At 46.8% G+C, this 18,464-nt stretch overlaps 1 protein-coding gene across 2 annotated transcripts in view; it reads right to left on the reverse strand.

The window, feature by feature from the left end:
* Positions 1 to 690: 690 nt before the first annotated feature.
* TOX2 (TOX high mobility group box family member 2) overlaps positions 691 to 18,464 on the reverse strand; it is a 135,087-nt gene continuing 117,313 nt past the window's right edge. The window contains exons 4-9 of one of the 2 annotated variants that reach the window (XM_061208928.1): positions 6,828 to 7,067; positions 4,218 to 4,445; positions 3,673 to 3,753; positions 2,454 to 2,849; positions 1,622 to 1,749; positions 691 to 800 (exon numbers count right to left, since the gene is read on the reverse strand). In XM_061208928.1, coding sequence (XP_061064911.1) covers positions 764 to 800; positions 1,622 to 1,749; positions 2,454 to 2,849; positions 3,673 to 3,753; positions 4,218 to 4,445; positions 6,828 to 7,067 — 1,110 coding nt within the window. In that variant the 3' untranslated portion in view covers positions 691 to 763. The remainder of the gene's footprint in view (positions 801 to 1,621; positions 1,750 to 2,453; positions 2,850 to 3,672; positions 3,754 to 4,217; positions 4,446 to 6,827; positions 7,068 to 18,464) is intronic. The other variant, XM_061208929.1, reaches the window with a different exon arrangement.

Raw genomic sequence — 18,464 nt, forward strand, 5'->3', positions numbered from 1 at the left:
AGACAGAAGTCGTTGTTGGCCATTTTAAATAAACGTATGATTAAAAAAAAAAAAAAAAGCGCAATGTCTCTGAGTGTGGCTATAAATCGTCCGGTTCCTGCTGTACAGACGAGGAAACGGTTTGGCCGCTTCTTTCGTGCACATCTCCCTTAAGATAACACTTAAAAAAATGTGCTAAGGGTCATAGAAAATGCTTACCTTAAAGGAATCTACTTTCCCCCCACCCCGTCCCACCCCGCAACAAAATAATCTTACAGGTGTCTTCAGCACAGTTTCTAAAACACTTAGTCAACTAGTACTTACACGGAGCCAAGTTTATGAGTTTCATAATGTCTTGTTCGCACTGTAAAACCGTATTTGCACATCTGGGGCTGAGCTGGCCCCTGCCCTGTGCATCTGGGGGCGGGTTTCTGCTGCAGAGCGATCCGTCCAGGGGCGGCTCACGCGACTTTGGGCTGGGGCCAGACGTCCAGACGTAGGGTACGGTGGCAGGGCGAGCAGCAGGGTCCACAGTAACCCTGGAGCAAGCAGGTCAGGGGGCGGAAGGTTCCTGCAGGTTCTTTGGGCTGGCGGCGGGCGGTGCGCTGCCTCTGCAGAGTCTGGTGGGAGGTTGAGGAAGAGACTCAGCCCGGGGCCGTGGTCGTGTCACTGCTCTCTCTTCTCCGGCACCCTGCTTCCTGCCAAGGCCTCTTTTCTGCTGTCAGCCCTTCAGGCTCTGAGCAGTGCCCTTCCAGCAAGCCTCAGGGAGGAGAGGGAGGCGGGCTTAGGTGAGGTAGAGCGATTTATCCCTGGGGAGGAGGCTGGGGGAGAAAGGAGAGGCTGTCAGAGTGGATGTGACGCCTCCACCCCACCCCAGGCGCCCCCCTGGCCCTCAAGGGCCTGGACACAAGGCCCGGGGCACATCAGGACACCTGCTCCCTGGCCCTTCACGCCCTCCCTGGATTCGGCTGCCCCTCTGAGGATGAATGAGGGTCTGTGCTGGTCCCTCCCTGACTATCCACTGGGCAGAACCAAACACCCCTCCTGGAATCCTGGCAGGGGACCACCTGGTCCTCAGCAGATACAAAAAGCTCAAACCTCAAAATGAGACCAAGTCTATGCTGTGATTGGTGCCCAGAGCTCCCATGGGATCAGGCTGAAGCCAGTCTCCAGCTGAGGCCATGCCCTCTCTAAGCTCCCTCCCTGCCCTGGCCTGCTTCCCTCCCCCACCCCTTCTCCTGCAGGTTCTCCCTGAACATGTATACATCATCGAGGACACCCAAATCCCTGCCTCAAGCTCTGCTTCTGAGGAAGCTGACTGAAGACAGATGGCTTAGCTATGAATGCCATGTCAAGCACTTGTGAAAAAAAAACAGGATGGAAGGAAAAACAGCAAGAGTGAAGACAGGCCTTAGAATCCCCTGCGGGCCTGGCACCAGACCAGCTGAGTCCCTCTGGGGCCTTGCTTTGGTCCTCTCCTGAAGACGAGAGGCACCCGGTGCCCAAGAGGCCCTCCTGCAGGGCTGACAGTGACCTGCAGTGTCCCCCTTGTCCTTTCCCACCCTGTCATCCCATCCTCACTCTCCACGTGTAGGCAGGACAAGGGCAGCACCAAGGGTGGGCGAGTGGGGTGAGGGCCGACCTGCAGGTGCTGATGCCACACTCCCCGCTGGGGTAACTGCTGTCCCAGTCTCCGCTGCTCGTGGGGTTGGATGGGCCAGGGGAGCGGGATCCGGAACCACTGGGGAACTCAGAGATGTGAGGGAAGTCCTGCCGAGGTGGGGAGGAGGAGGCGGTGAGCAAAGGAGAGTGAATGGGGTGCATCTCAGGCAGCAAGGGGGGGACAGGGGCGTGTTCGCAGAGACACTTCCCCAGCTTATAAGAAATCTCCGCTCTGCCTCTCTGCCTGGAACGCTTCTTTCTTTTCCCTAGTAGAGCATGTTCTGGAAAATTCAACCCTTGTCTTAGCTACATGGGGGGGAGGGGGTGATGGACTTTCTTTTCCTGGACCTCAGTTTCCCACTCTGTAAAATGGATTTATTGGGCTGAGTGACCTCCCAGGGCCAAGCAAGCCTTGTAATTACCAGTGTCTGTGGAGCAATTAGGGGGATCTGGCTTCAAAGGCTTTGGGGAGAGCCAGGAGCTAGGGTTGATCTAGCAGAAGCCACAGTGGCCTCAACCCCTCCGGCCAGAGAGCAGAAATGGACAGAGGCTGAGGGAGGAGGGCCTGAGATACCCTAAGAATCTGAAGAATCTGTCTGGCTACTTGCCAACTGTTCTCTGCAGCCAGTGCATCTCAGGCAAGGTGTACTCGCTCCATTTCACAGTTGCAGTGACTGAGGCTCAGAGAGGTAAGGTGCTAAGGCTGAGGTCACACAGCCGTTGAGTGGCAGGGCCAGTATTTGGAATCCCAAGCTGCCTCCCCTTTCTGCAAGGGGTCCCCGAGGGGCACGTTCTCACTGGACCCTGCTTACCTGTGGCCCTGGAGGTGAGGGGCTCACGGCCAACTGCACCTGGAGTGCCATGGGAGCGGGCAGGATGGGAGGCTGGGGGGCTGGGGACATGCTGACAGGTGGGCTGAGGAGGGTGCCCTGGGTGTGGGGCGGCAGTGGCAGCTGCTGGTGCAGGGGGGTGCTGAGAGGGAAGGAAGGGGGCGGCGGCGGGGATGCGCTGAGGCCCGGCAGCAGCGACTTGGAGCCCAGCGTCCGGGCAAGGCTGGCGGGGGAGGCCCCGCTGCAGAAGGCCTGCAGGTCGGACGGCGTCAGGAAGGAGGCCAGGCCTGGCATGGCGTACATGGGCTGCTTGGGTGGGAGCATTTTGGCCGGTGGGTTCGCCTGAGTGCTCTTGGTCTCACCCTGGTCGGGGGAGCTCTGGAAGAAGACAGACACCAATCACTCTGGAGAAGGTGGATAAGCCAGAACTTGAGCCACGAGATCGTGTGGTTTTGTCCCCCACTGGCGTGGCTCCTGGCTGGCTCTCAGGCCCCTGGGGATAGAGCTGGGGACTCACCAGAGATAATTCAGGGTCCAGCACACTTGGCTCTGACCATCCAACCACCCCTGCTTTAATCCCTGGGGGCTCCCCTGCCCACGGGAGAACCCATGCTTCTCAGCCTGGCCTGAGGGGCCAGCATCGTCCAGCTGGGCTATCCTCTACTTAGGCTTCTCCCCAGCCGCTGCGCCTTAGTGTGGGCTGTTCCCTTGATTTGGGACACCCTCTGTGCTTGGCCCGTTATGGCCTAACCCAGAAGCCACGTCCTCTGTAGCAGCTTCCAGACCACCCTCTGCCCGCTGTGGACCACACAACCACTGACTGCCACGCTGAGCCTCCTGCAGTGCTGGTGCTGAGGAATGAGGCAGAGAGCGCAGGACAGGAGGAAAGGCCACATCTGAAGACTGGCAAAACTGGGTCTCAATCCTGGTACAGCCATCTAACAAGCTGGCTACTCGCAGGCAGGTCACTTAACTCCTCTGTGTATCAGGTCCTTCTTGGAAGAATTAAATGAGATGCATGTACAGTATGCATGTAAAGCATGAGTTTGGCACAGAGGCGGTGCACTGGAGGAGGGACCACACTGGTCCTATCCATCCCTTCCAAGACCTATGGTGTTGACCGTTCCCACCTTGGTTCTTGCTCTATCCCTCAAGTGGCCCCATTCTTATCAGGGCTGAGCCTAGGGATTCCAGGTGTTACCTTGGAGACAAGACTGGCCCTGTAGGCTGCCAGAGCCTTCAGATACTCCTTCTTCGCTGCTTCGGTCTTCCTCTTGTAGGCCTGAAAGATCCAAGATGTGGGCAATAACGAGGAGAGGTCAGGTGGTCAGCCTGAGCTCACAGGGCTGGTAACTGGCATTTACCTCGGAGCTAGTTCTGCTCCTATTCTCCCTGCAGGCCCCTGAGAGGAGGCCATAGGCCTCTGGTCAGTGGATAAGAAAGTTCTGGCTTGGACCCCAGACTTTTAGAGTTGGAGGCCAAGATGGATGAAGATGCCTGTTCTCATTTAACAGATGAGGAAGCAGAGGTCCAGTTTTTTTCTCCACTTAACCAAGTCGCTAGTGAATGCAGCTGCAAAACAGCCAAATCAGAAGGGTCCTACCTCCCCAGCTTACAGATGGGCAAACTGAGCCTAGCAAAGACCTCTGCAAGAGTCTCTAGTTCCAGAGGCTGGGCCTGGTTCCAGACCTTCCAAGTCTGACCTCAAAGGCTTGAGGGATGGCCCAGAAAGGGATGGAGGCTCACCTGCTTCTGTTCCTCTCCCAAGCTGTCCCACATGGAGGCCACGATTTTGGACACATCCCCGAAGGTTGCACTGGGGTTCTGTCCCTTGATGGCGGCCTGAGTGTCTCTGAAGAAGAGCGCGTAGGCTGACACAGGTTTCTGTGGCTCATTGGGGTCCTTCTTCTTCTTCTTCTTTGGGTTCTTGGCCTTTCTGCCCGGGTCGGCAGAGGGTCTCTTTTCTCCCGACATCTGCCCAGGTGAGAGGAGTCGAAAATCAGAGAAGCCCGGGACCTCCTGCCAAAGGGGACCCGACCCAGCCTCAGGCAGAGCTGGACTTTCCTCAGCTTTTCCCTGCTTGCCCAGCCCTGCTTATACACAGGCAACACCTGGGGGCTGGCCACGCCCCACCCCGGGCTTGAACACACACACACACACACACACACACACACACACACACATGCATGCACACATGTCCTGGCTATGAGCCCTGGGTTTTTCTGTTTTCTTTCTTTCTTTCTCTTTTTTTTTTTTTAAATCTAGTACTGCATTTTTCGTTTAACTCATCAATGAGAATCAGCATGATGGTAAAGTTGATTCAAAGAAATACAAGAGAAAGAAACTGGTTAATGCCCTGGAGAGCAATAAAACGAACACCTCTGGGGCTTCCAGTCTTTTGTACTGGACAGAAGTCATTTGCGTCTCTACAGGGAAAAATTCATTTGCCTTGTAATCAGACAAAAATCGGTTACATCTTCATTGCTTTTCCCCCAAGTTAACATCTTCCTTTACAGAGTGTAAAACCCCCTAATCAATAATGAAGGAGGAATCAAAACAAAGGCACAATCTCCCAGAGAATCAGACAATTTTTGAGAGTCTGTTAGACGATGCTGTAATATGCCATTGAAAGAATGTGCAGTTATCCGTTTTTGGACTATTTCCAAGTTTTGGATAGATATATTTTTCTTAACAGCTCTCCCCTCCTGTGATCACAAATAATCCCCAAAGATTATCCTTGATTACATAAGATCAGTCTCTTCCACCACATTTCAGCTGTGTGACTTGGGGGCAGTGGCTTCGTGCCCCTGACCCCCTTTGAAGTTGTTGGATGGAGTGAGGTTAATGTAACTGTCGCCAGGTGTGGCCTCACCCTGGACACCTGGCCTCTGATGCAGTCAGACGCCAGGAACACCATGCTGTGAGCACCTCACTTAGGGCTTCCAGGATGCGGAGCGGGTGGGAATAACCCCCCACAGACTAGGACTCCCAGGCCACCCAGGGACCAGGGATTTTGGTCAAAGGCCCTGGATCCTGCCGTGAAGACCATGGCTCTATGCACCAAGGAAATGAAGGTGACACCATGAACTGATAAGGAAACTGTGGGCCAGTGGATAAGACTCAGGCCTGCACATCTGAGGGACGGTGAGGGGCAGTCTGTAGCCACATTGGTTCTGTTCCTGAGTGTTTCTCTGCAGCCACTCACCTCCCCAAGCCTCAGTTCTGTCAGCACCATGGCGAGGCTCTAACAGGATAGGAGATGCGGGTGGATGCACCTTGTAATTGCCGGAGAGCTGAGCAGATGGGGCACTGCGGGTGGTTAAGAGCACATGTGCTGGAGCCAGACTACAACCACCTTGGTTTAAATCCTGGTTCTATGACACTTGATAAGTTACTTAACCTCTCTGTGCCTCAGTTTCCCCATCTGCCAATCAAAGATAATAAAGGCACCTGACACATAGGGTTGCGATGAAGATTACGTGGATTAATTCCTGTCGTGTCCTTAGAATAGTGTCTGGCCCGTGAAAGTGTTTTAGAAGGGTTTGTTAAATAAAAAGAAAATAAAATTAAAACCGCCCCCGCCTGGACTACAATAGAGACCAAGTTATCCTGAGGATGTAGCTGGACCAGGATCCAGAGGTGCCCACCCCAGCCCGGAGGTCAGGGTGCCTGCAGGATGGCATGGGTGCCACGGTTACTGCCCCAGGCCTCTGCAGGGCCACCACGTGGAAAGGGGTGAGAGGCCCTTATGAAGATGAAAAGGAGGGAGACATTGTGGAACCAAGCCTTGATTCTGCTGGCGGCTCATTGGGAGATTCTGGCAAGCACATCCACCCCTGGCCTTTCGGGGCCTCTGTTTTCGTAAAACAAGATGCTCTTCGACAGGGAGGGAGATCTAGAGTCAGTGCAAAGAAAGGATGGGAGCCTGGACACACGGTGAGTTCTCGTCCCTGACGTGTTCTTGAAGAGGCAGGACCACCGCTGGTTGCAGGGATCCAGGGTGGGCCATGCCCCCAAGGGGGGGGAGTCAGCTTTAGTGCTCCATCCTGCAGCGCTGCCCAGGGCACTGCTGGACCACCCATCTTTGTGGTCCTCCTAAAAGGCCAAAGTGGTCACAAGACATGGCCCTGAGGATCTTGCCAATGCCATCAATGCCACTGAAATGACCCATTGGCTATTCAGGAATAGGACGACATCACGTTTATCCAGAACTTTCCTCCTTTATTCTTCCAGCAAAGGGTATAGTTATACTCTTCTAGTCTTTTCTAGAAGTAGGTGATGACCATTTCCATGCAGGGCCTGTCCCCTTGCTGACAGGAAGGCATCTTAAGCCTTTGCATCTCCATCCCTACGTACCTTGAAATGCGCTTCCGACTCCTCCTCCTGAGTTGAACTGGAGGGAGAGGGGGTCGCCGACTTGCTCCCTGGGGGTGACGGGGAGCTGTGGGCGATGCCACTCCGGACGCCCATCTGAGAAATGAGCTGGGACTGGCTGAGGGCGCTCATGTGGCTGGCCAGCATCGCCGGGCGGCCCAGCAGGGGCCCTGGTCGGCCCGAGTCATAGGCAGCAACCTCTGAGTGGACCATCTCCTGGATCTGAGAGAAGAGAAGATTGCATGTTGAGTTAGAAAGGACCAGCACATCTGCATGTGTATGTACCAGACTCAGAGGAGGGGGTCCACTCTGAGCTGTGGCTTCCCCATGGATCGCCCACAGGTGAGTGTCCATTCTATTCTGACCCCTGCACAATTAGATGCACCTCTGGAGGGTGCCATTCTGTTGATATTCACCCTGGACAGAGAGTCAGCATCTCAGCCCTTGCTAGAGAGCCCAGTCCAGCTGTGAAGAGATCATTTTATGATACTGGGTTTTCCTTCCTGGAACACGGTGTATCTTTGCATTTATTCACTATGCAGCGTGATAGCAAAGTGCATAGACGTTGGAAGCCGAGTGCATTTTGAATCCTGGTTCTGCTACTTATATACTGGGTGACTTTGGCCAAGTTACTTAACCTCTCTGTGCCTCAGTTTCTTCATCTGAAAAATTTGGATAATGATTAAACTTACCTTCTAGGGTTGTTAAGGATTAAATCTGCCTGGCACATAGTAAGCCCTATCTTGTATGAGGGTTTGTTAAATACACAGAATAAATAAATCCCTTAATAAAGTTTGCACATTTTTCCCCCACAGGTCAGTCGTTTTCTTATTATCTATTCCCCATGATATTTTCTAACTGGTTATTTTTAGAATATAAAGAAAGCTACTAATTTTTATATACAGGCATTTCTCATACTAAACGCATTTAGAATAGTGTACTCTTTTTACCTAAAAATTACATACGCACACACACACACACACACTGTTCAGTGAGGCATGCCAATTTGCATACTCTTATAATTATTTTTATTTCCTCTGAATTTGTGGTTAAATTCTAATTTTTAATATCCAGTATCTGTGTTTTCCTTTTACTTGTTCTTCATTAGGGAGCCTCATCGGTTTTCTATTTTATTTTGTGGGATTTTTTTTTTTTTTCCTCCTCAAAAGAATCAAATTTCAACTTTGTTTATCAGGTCTACTCCTTCTCCATTTTCTAATTCTTTAATATCTAATTTTATCTTTATTAATCTCTTCCTCTGATTTTTACATATTTATTAGTGTTGCTTCCCCCTCAATTTTGGGTCGCATTTTCAATTCAGTATTTTCATTCTCAATGTTTAGAAATAGGTTTCATGCTATGAATTTTCCTCTGAACACGACCTTAACATTTCTCAGACTTCATCACGTGAGATTTTCATTATTGTTCTTTTTGATGTATTTATTTTTAAATTTCAGTTTTAATTTCCTCTCTCATCCAATCGATGTTTAAGAAGAGTTCTGAAATTTCTTTTTTTTTTTAATGTAATTTTTAAAAATTTTTGGCTGCGTTGTTTCTTCGTTACTGCGCGCGGGCTTTATCTAGTTGCGGCGAGCCGGGGGGGCTACTCTTCGTTGCCGTGCGCGGGCTTCTCATTGCGGTGGCTTCTCTTGTTGCAGAGCACGGGCTCTAGGCGCGTGGGCTTCAGCAGTTGCAGCACCCGGGCTCAGTAACTGTGGCTCATGGGCTTAGCTGCTCTGCGGCATGTAGGATCCCCCCAGACCAGGGCTCGAACCTATGTCCCCCTGCATTGGCAGGCGGATTCTTGACCACAGTGCCACCAGGGAAGTCCGAGTTCTGAAATTTCTAAGAGGTAAAAATTTTTGTTGTTTCTTTTCCTTTTGCTCCTAATTTCTAGTAACAAACGTGATCTAAGAATATGATCTGTACTATTTGCACTTTTGAAAATTTATTCAGGTTTCCTTTAAGACCCAAATATGTCTAAATTTTGTATATATTTCACAGTATTTAAGGGCAAAGGGGAGCTGTGTTTGCAGAGTAATATAATAGTGTGACATTTCTCTGTCCTATCAGTGGTGATTATATTATTTAGATTCCTTTGGTTTGTCAAAGTTGCCTACAACTTTCTGCTTCCATCAAAATCTCCCTTTAATGCTCAAAGTTTTTGTTTTGGGAATTTGATGTTGGTTTTTATTGCAAAAAGAAAACTGGCAATTATATCTTCGTAACTGATTACACTTTAGTATTATTATAAAGTGTCTAATTTTTGCCTTGAATTCAGTGGAGTCTGATATGAACATTGCTATCCTTGCCTGTATATATATTTGTTTGAATTTGTTTGGAGTGTCTTCATTTCTGAGGAACTTTCTTTTTTACGTGTCAGTTTCCATTTTTTTGGGTTATCTTTGTCAAATGTTGGTTTTTTGTGTGATGGTCAGCTTTAGAAAAAGAACTGAGTTGTTTCTCTTTTTCTTTATGTCCTGGAAGAGTATAAATAACAAAGAAATGATTATTTTCCTTAGAGAACTGAAAGAGTTTAGACATAAAAACATCTGAGTCCCAGGGCTTTTTGAAAGATTGAGTTTCACAATATTTGCCATGGCTAATAGGTCTATTTTAGTTTCCACATTCTCTTGAGTTAGTTTGGTTTTATAGATATATATATATATATACATATATATATACACACACACACATATATTTAGAAAATTGTATACTTCATCCAGATTTTAATACAAATAGCATAAAATTGGGATAACATAACCATATTTTTAACCTACTCTATGGTTTTAAATCCCCATTCTCAATTGTAATACTGTGAATGCATGTTGCTTTTTAAAATTTTCCTTCTCAAAAGCTTATATATTTTTAACTGTCGAAACAACCAGTTCTTATATTTAAACAAATCAATTTGACAACTTTTCTGATCATTATTAAATTTTGCTTTTCTCTCTATTAATATTAACTTCGGGTATCATGTTGCTTTTTATCTAGCTTTTCAAATTAAACAATTTACTTATTTTCACATTTTCTTTTTTAATAATAGAAGTAGCTAGGGCAGAGGTTCAAACTGGGACACTTTTGCCATGTAGGAGATGTTTTTGGTTTTTAACGGGGTGAGGGGGGTGCTGCTACTGGTGTCTAGTGGGTCAAGGGGCCAGGGATGCTGCTCAACACCCTGTAAAGCACAGGATGCTCCCCAACAAGAGTTATGTACCCAAAATGTCAACAGTGCTGAGGGCGAGAAGTCCAGCTCTGTAACCATGATTTTTTCCCCCTGCGGAGGACTGTAGCTGTATCATAGAAATATTTTTAAAATATTCTACAACTGAAGATTTGATTTTCCTTTTTACCCTAAAATTATTTGGAAAAGGGTCTTTATTAATGTAGCCTTTTGTGACTGTGGCCAGGAAACAACACCTAGGATTTTATCTTTGTGGTACTGAAGTTTTCATTATGGCTTAAGATATGATCAATTTTTGTAAAACTTTCATGTGCCTCTGAGATAACGTTTACTCGGTAACATACACATTTCTCTATGTGTCTATTCAATAAACTGTTTTGACTACTTTAGCTGTGAAATCTTGAGAAAAATGAGTTTAAGCCTCTTACTGCTATTGTGTTCCTATCAGCTTCGCTATAGAATTTAAACCAGTTTTCTTTATATTGATGTGAAGTTATTCATTCCCATATATGTCCCAGAATGCTATATTTTCATTACGGCTTCTCCTTGTTAATTTTTTTAAAAGTATGTTTGCCTCAATTAATGTTTCTATCTTAAATCCTACTTTACCTGTGGCAATTATCACTTTCTTGATTTTTCCACTGTTTTATTTACTATACTTCAGTAAAATTTTTTTTAAAAACCACAATGAGGTATCACCTCACATCTGTTAGAATGGATATTATCAAAAACACAAGAGATTACAAATGTTAGCAAGGGTGTGAGAAAAGGGAACCTTTGTATACTGTTAGTGGGAATATAAATTGGTGTAGCCACTATGGAAAACAGTATGAAGGTTCCTCAAAAACTTAAAACTAGACTACCATATGATCCAGCAATCTCATCCCTGTGTATATATCCAGAAGAAATGAAATCACTACTTCGAAGAGATATCTGCACCCCATGTTTACTGTAGCAACATTCATAAGAGCCAAGACATGGAAACAACGTAAATGTCCGTGAACAGATGAAGGGATAAAGAAAATATGGTACATTTTACAATGTTATTCAGCCATAGAAAAGAAGGAAACCCTGCCTTTTGTGGCAGTGTGGACGGACCTTGAGAGCATTATGCTAAGTGAGATGAGTGAGACAGAGAAAGACAAATACTTTATGTTCTCACTCATATGTGGGTTCTAAAAAAGCTGAACTCAAATAGAGAGTACAGTGGTGGTCGCCAGGGCCAGGGGGTTGGGGGAAATGGGTGAAGGTGGTCAAAGGGTACAAACTTCCAGCTATATGATGAATAAATTCTAGGGATCTAATATACAGCATGGTGACTATAATTACCAATACTATATTATACAATTAAAGGTTGTTAAAAGAGTAGATCTTAAAAGTTATCACCACACACACTTATTATGGTAATTATTTCACAGTATATACATGCATCAAATCATCACATTGTATACCTTAAACTTAAATATGTTAAATCTCAATAATATCTCAATAAAGCTGGAAAAATTTTTGAACACTTTGAACAAAAGGTAGGTTTTAAAATCTATTCTCTAAACATCCTTTTCTATTCCAACATGTACACACTCCTTTTTCCATGAATCTTAAAGAAGGATCTGACAATACTTCTTCAAGGGCAAATTGGCCTTGGGGCTCTGTGTTTAGGGCTTGTTTTTTGTTTCTTTTTTTTCCTTCCCAGCTGCCTGTTTTAGAATTCTTCAATCAGGTATACCTGACTCAGTAATTTAATATATGGCCAACACTTGATAATGGCAGATTTTGAATTTTTGCAAATCTGCTAAGTCTGAAATGCTCCCAAAGTTGTTCTAATTTGCACTGCCCTGTTTACTAGAGAAGTCAAACACTTTTTCATTCGTTTCCTGGCCATTTGGGTTTCTGTTCATATTGCTGGTGGTAGTGTAAACTAGTAAGACACACATTTTGGAAGAAATCTGATAATCCATATCCTATAACCTAGCAATTCTATACCAAGATATTTACTATAAAGAACTTTCCCACATGCACAAGAAGACATATATACTGCAGGAAATTTTAAAGACTCTGAAATGGGCAAATGAATGTCCTTTCAATGGCATTCTGGGTGTTGGCTAGTCGACCTCAGGGTTATCTGTTTCTATAGAAATGTGTGCCTTTGTCTTTGACTAGGCTATTTTGCAACTTTGTAAGCTGTACAAGAATGATATTAGTGCTACTTATTTTTTTATCATTACATTTTTTTAAATTGTGGTAAAATACACATAAAATAGGATTTACCATCTTATCCATTTTAAAGTATATAGTTCAGTGGCATTAAGTACATTCACACTGTTATGCTACCATCACTACCATCCATCTCCAGAGCTCTATTCATCTTGTAGAACTGAGACTCTGTATCTATTAAACCATAACTTCCTGTTGCTTCCTCCCTGCAGCCCCTGGCAACCACCATTTTACTACTATGAAATTTGACTATTCTATGACTCTGACTACTTTAGGTACCTCCTGAAGTGGAATCATACGGTATTTTTTCTTTTGTGTCTGGCTTATTTCACTTAGGATAATGTCCTTAATGTTCATCCATGTTGTCGCATATGTCAGAATTTCCTTCCTTTTAAAGGCTGAATAAAATTTCATTGTATGCATATAATGCATTTTGTTTATCCATTCATCTATTGATGGACACTTGGGTTGCTTCCACGTTTTGGCTATTGTGAATAATGCTGCTATGAACACAGATGTACAAATATCTCTTCAAGACCCTGCTATCAACTCTTTTGGATATATACCCAGAAATAGAATTGCTGGATCATATAGTAATACTATTTTTAATTTTTTGAGGAGCTGCCATATTGTTATCCATAGGGTCTACACCATTTTACATTCACACCAACAGTGCACAATTTCTCCACATCTTTGCCAACTCTTGTTTTCTCTCTCTCTCTCTTTTTTTTTTTTTTTGGATAGTAACCATCCTAATGGTTGTGAGGTGGAATGCAAATGATTCTTATCCATAAAAATGCAAAACATGTTGCCTGGTAGAGGTACCAGTTGATCGCATCCTGTAGAAAAGAAGAACTCGAACATTATATTCTTGCTCTATAGATATCAACCAGTTTTGCATTTATAAGAACATTTATTTCAGCATTCTTGATTGCCTATATACGTACCTATTCATCAGATTGTCCTTTGAGCTGATTATAATATCTTACTGGCTTCCTCATTAGTGAATGAATTAAATAAATTGACATGTTTTCATTTTATATTTATATGAAAGTCATATTACCTTTCAAAAATTATACACAACAACAATGGTCATTACAGCACTTTTTTTTAACTCCAGAAAAACTGGGAATAATCTAAATGTTTGCCAGTTGGGAAACGGTGGTAATCTGTGATCTATTCACAGAATGGAATTCTGTACAGAGTTGAAGTGAATGGCCTGGAGCCACACATACCAATGAGGATGAACTCAAAACAATAATGAGTAAAGAGTTTCAGAAGGATACATACAGTAGAATACCTTTATGTACATGTTCAAAACATAAAACATTACTATAAAGTGTTTAAGGACATATAAAAATGTAGTAAAATCATAAAAACACCTATTACAGCCCCTTCCTCTGTCGTGCAGGCGTGCCCTGGGGCTCCCCAAGTCTCTGGCTGAGGTCACATCCTTGCTCAACTCCTTTCTCTGTGGACTCTGATTCCTTCTCCTTCAATAAACAGCGTTCACAAGAATCCTCGTCTCAGGCTCTGCTTCCAGGAGCCTCACCTAAGTCGCTCTCCACCAGGTCAACTGGTCTCCCCTCTCCGTGGGCTGCATCCCATAAGCATCAAATCATGCTCATTTCTCTCCCGTTTTTACATGAAAAGTTCCCTTAGTTCCAAGTCTCCTAAAAACCGCTGTCCCAACTTTCTCCCCTGCACAGCCAATCTTCTGCAGAGAACTATCTATCCTCACTGTCACTAGGACCTCCCCTCCTATCGGCATGTACCCTCCTTACTACGTATACCACTGAATCATCTCACCACCATCTTCATCAGTAGGAAGAGGAGGGGAAACTTTTATTAAGCATTTAGTATGTCCCAGAAGCACTGCTAAGCTTTTCCATATATGGCCCATTTAATCACCACAGCTACCATACTAGGTGGGTAATATAGTCATCCTCAGCTGAGGAAGCCAAGGCTCAGAGAGGTTCAGAGACTTGTCCATGATCACACAGCTACTGCAGGTGGAGCTGGGTTTCTCCAGACCGTCATACTTTCTCTCTAAGCTATGATGCCTTCCCCAAGACACCCCTTAGGCCTTGACTCCAAGAATTGCTGCCTTGCCCGACAGCCCTCTTCCCTCCAGGGCCTGACTCCTGGCTGTCCAGCTACCTCACTAGTCACTCCTTCTTGGTCTTCTCCAGCCCACTCCTTCAACACTGGCATTCCTCCAGCTCTATCCGACTTTCCCTCCTTTCTTCCATGCCCACTGGGTGAGTCGTGGCTTCTGCATGGATGCCTATAAATAGGGGGCATCCCCCAGAGATGATTCCAAATTCCCATATCCCACCTAAGAAAGTGTTTTGTTGAAAGCCAATTTCAGGCTTTGAAAGAAAAAAGGTGAGCTCACAGGAGCAGTACACAGAAGTGGTCAGACAACGTCAATCCCTCCACACATTCTAGAATTCCCTACCAGTTCACAGGGCCCCTTCCCCAACCAAAATCCACCCTGCTCTGCCCAACACATTTGGCAACCATTGCCTTTTCTCCTAATCAGCTATAGCAGGTGCTGGGAGGGGCCTGCCCGTTTGCCCTTGGCCTACTTTGGAGGTCCCCCTGACACCACCAGCCCAAGGGTTATTGCCCCTGTTGCTGGTTTCCTGCGTCTCCCTGCCTGACAGCATTCTCTGTCCAAGGAGGCTGGAAGTGCTGAGCCCTAGAAGTGACCCTCGATCCCTGAGGGGCTGCAGTTTGTGGATAAAAGCTCGGCTTCCCCTCCCCTCAAGAGGACAATTCTGAGTCTCATTCCATACGCCTCTTGGAGGGTCCACTACAGGATTCCAGTTGGTCCAGGTGGTCACAGCTCACCACCCTGCCCTTTACTGGCTTTCTTCCCTTCCTGTCCCTCTTCCCTTCTTCCTTCCCAGAACATCCTGGGATCACCCCTAAACAAACGACTTGCACCGAAACCTTTGTGTCAGAGTCTGCTTTAAGGGGGATCCCAAATTAAGACACCAGCCCTCCTCTCGGCCCCCAGCATGGCTTCCTCAAGCCCAGGTGCTCTGCTGGCCACCAGAGTGACCCTCCAGGAACATAATATGTCTCCTCCCTCCTCAGAAGCTTTTAATAGCTCCCCCATGACCCGCTAGCCCAGTCCTGGCCTTGTAGGAGCCCACAAAGATCTGCACAATCTCTTTCCTCCCGACCTCTCCAGATCCTTTCCAGAGCTTCCCAGGACATGTGGGCTTCACGCTGGAATGGATACTGTTTCCCCTGTGGCTCACTGGTCCTTTCATCATCTTCAAGCTTACCTGAAATGCCACCTCCTCAAAGAAGCCTTCCCTGACCTCTCCTCCCTCTTTTGGCCACGCCCTTTACCTGGGCCTTCCCCTGGGCTCACCCTGGTGGGTATGGAGCATCTGCTTATGTGCAGAGATATATATAATGTGCTTCCCCAGCCCCAGGCAGGCGGCCCAGCCCGCAGTTGGCACTTATGAGATGTCTGGTAACCAAATGAACCAAGCCTCCTACTTCTCTCATGGAAACATATGGTCACCTCCAGGAGCCACATCTGCAGCCTCTCCAGGAAGGATGAAACAGAGGAAATAGTAAGGGTGTCGCTGTGAACATAATTAGGTTCGCCTGGCTTAATAGATTCTCAGGGCTGCACACAAAGGTGTTTTTCTGCAAAGCTTCATTTGCATTCTCTATGGAGAGTACCCCAGGTGCTGAGAGCAGCCCCACGCTGCAGGGAGAGAATAAGAAATCACACCCGTCTCCTTCCCACTTTCTCCTGATTCACAGAACGCACACCTGCCCTGCTTCCCTGAGGCAGGGACAAGGTGTCATTCAACACAGCCTCACGCTCTGCCCAGGGAATTGGAACTTTTTTTCTGGAGGCAACAGCGGCTCCGCTCAATCCTCTCATTGAAGCCTCTGCCTCAGTTCCAGAGGGTCCAGAAACTTCTCCTTAATTTCCGAGCACAATCAAACCACAAAGGAAAATTAACAAGCCACTGACCAGCATTTCACAATCCCTTCCATAGCCTCGGAGCAGCTCTTTCTAACAGACACTAATATTCCTGTTTTATAGAGGAATGGTAACTATAGTCATAGTGATACCATATACTTACTATCATGTTTAGTGAGTACGCACTATGTCCCAGGAGCTTCATGAACAAACCTTTGACATAAACACTCTTATCATCCCCATTTTATAATAAAGACACTGAAACTCAGAGAGGGTAAGTGACTTCCCCAAGGTCACACAGCTAGGTAGTGGGAAAGTCAGAATTCTGGCTGTCTTCCAAGACTGAGATCTTTTTACTGCACCCACGGATCTTAACGGCTCTAACATAGGTGGAGGGTAATGAACCTGCTCTCACAGGACAGCTGTAAGGATCAAATGAAAAAATGTTGTAGAGAACCTGGCACACAGTAGGTGTTCAACAGGAGAGGTTTCCTTTCCTTCATGCCCTCATGGATTTGCTCAGGGTATAAGCTTGAACTGGATCTCAATTGGGCTAAGAGGTCAGAAACAATGGAAGTTTCTGGATTATGAAAGAAATATGAGAGAAGCCAAGAGGGAGGCTCTGATGACAATAAAGATAATAGCACAAGGCCTGGCACAGGGGTGGTGTTTCAAAGATATTCGTTATATTTGTTAGATCAGGAGTTGGGACACTTCTGTAAAAGGCCAGATATTGAATATTTTAGGCTTTGCAGACCAGATGGTTTCTGTTGCAAGTACTCAATTCTGCCATTATAGCACAAAAAGCAGCAGTAGACAATATGTAAATGAATGGGGGTAGCCACGTTCCAATAAAACTTTATTTATAAAAACAAGCAGAGGGCCAGGTTTGGCCGATCGATAGCCATGGATTGCCAACCCCTTGAATGTTGTTAAGTAAATAGAAATGGTGCTAGAAAAACTACCCTGTATTTGTCAGTTAACATCTGCCAGGCACTGACCTTCTGACTACATTTAATTCTCACCCAGTTGTGCGTGGGAGGAAGGTGTGTTTATCAGTAGCATGTTACCGATAAGGAAGCTGAGGCTCCGAAAAGTGCCCAAGGTCAGAAGTTGTAAGTGGTGGACCTGGGATTCAAATGAAGGGCTGACTGGTTGCCAGGCCCGGGTCCTCAGGCACTACCCCACCCTCCTGCCCAGCCCTGCCCTAGGAAACAGCTGCTCGGTGTGCTGTCCTTGGGTACAACCCTGCCCTGGCCACCAGCTGGCCTCTTGCTCTGTCTGAGTCACATCACAGCTTCTCTTTCAAATTAGAAAGACCTGGACTGGCGACAGAGGCCTGGTAGTTGGCTACTGTCTTCTGACTCTGAGCTTCCATGGCTTGTCTTGAGCCTCTTTCTCATGTCCTCGACTGGGCCTCTGCCTTCAGCTGCCCTCATGAGAACAACCTCTGTGGTCCTTTTACTTCTCAAGTCCTCCTCCTGTTATTCATTCAACAAACATTCCCTGAGGGCTTCTATGTCTGAGATCCTGGGAAGAAGCAGGACGAAAGAGCAGACTAAAAACACCCCACCTGGGGTGCACCCTCTGATGGTGGAGGCAGAGATGCGGCCACCCAGCTTTTTGTTTTTATAAATTTATTTATTTATTTTCGGCTGCATTGGGTCTTCGTTGCTGCACGCAGGCTTTCTCTAGTTGCGGTGAGCGGGAGCTGCTCTTCGTTGCAGTGTGCGGGCTTCTCATTGCGGTGGCTTCTCTTGTTGCGGAGCACGGGCTCTAGGTGCGCGGGCTTCAGTAGTTGCGGCACGCAGGCTCAGTAGTTGTGGCGCACGGGCTTAGTTGCTCCACGGCATGTGGGATCTTCCCGGACCAGGGCTCGAACCCGTGTTCCCTGCATTGGCAGGCGGATTCTTAACCACTGCGCCACCAGGGAAGTCCCACCCAGTTTTAACCAGTGCAACAGCACAGGCGTGCAGTGGGATCTGGGGAGGGGGCTAGAGAAGGGCCCCTCCAATGGCTGGAGAGCTAGAAAGCCTTTCCACAGAAAAGACTCTGAGCTGGCTCTTGGAGGGGAAGTCTGCAGAAGACAAGGAGGGGGTGGAGGGCGTTCCCAGAAGCAGGAACAGCATGTGCGAGGGCACAGAGGCATGGAGTAGTGTGATGGTTCATTTCATGTGTCCACTTGACTGGGCTACAGGGTGCCCAGACATTTGGCCAAACATTATCCTGGATGTGTCTGTCAGGGTGTTCCTGGATGAGGTTA

This window comes from Eubalaena glacialis, chromosome 13 (genome assembly GCF_028564815.1).
Source record: "Eubalaena glacialis isolate mEubGla1 chromosome 13, mEubGla1.1.hap2.+ XY, whole genome shotgun sequence".
Lineage (NCBI taxonomy): Eukaryota > Metazoa > Chordata > Mammalia > Artiodactyla > Balaenidae > Eubalaena > Eubalaena glacialis.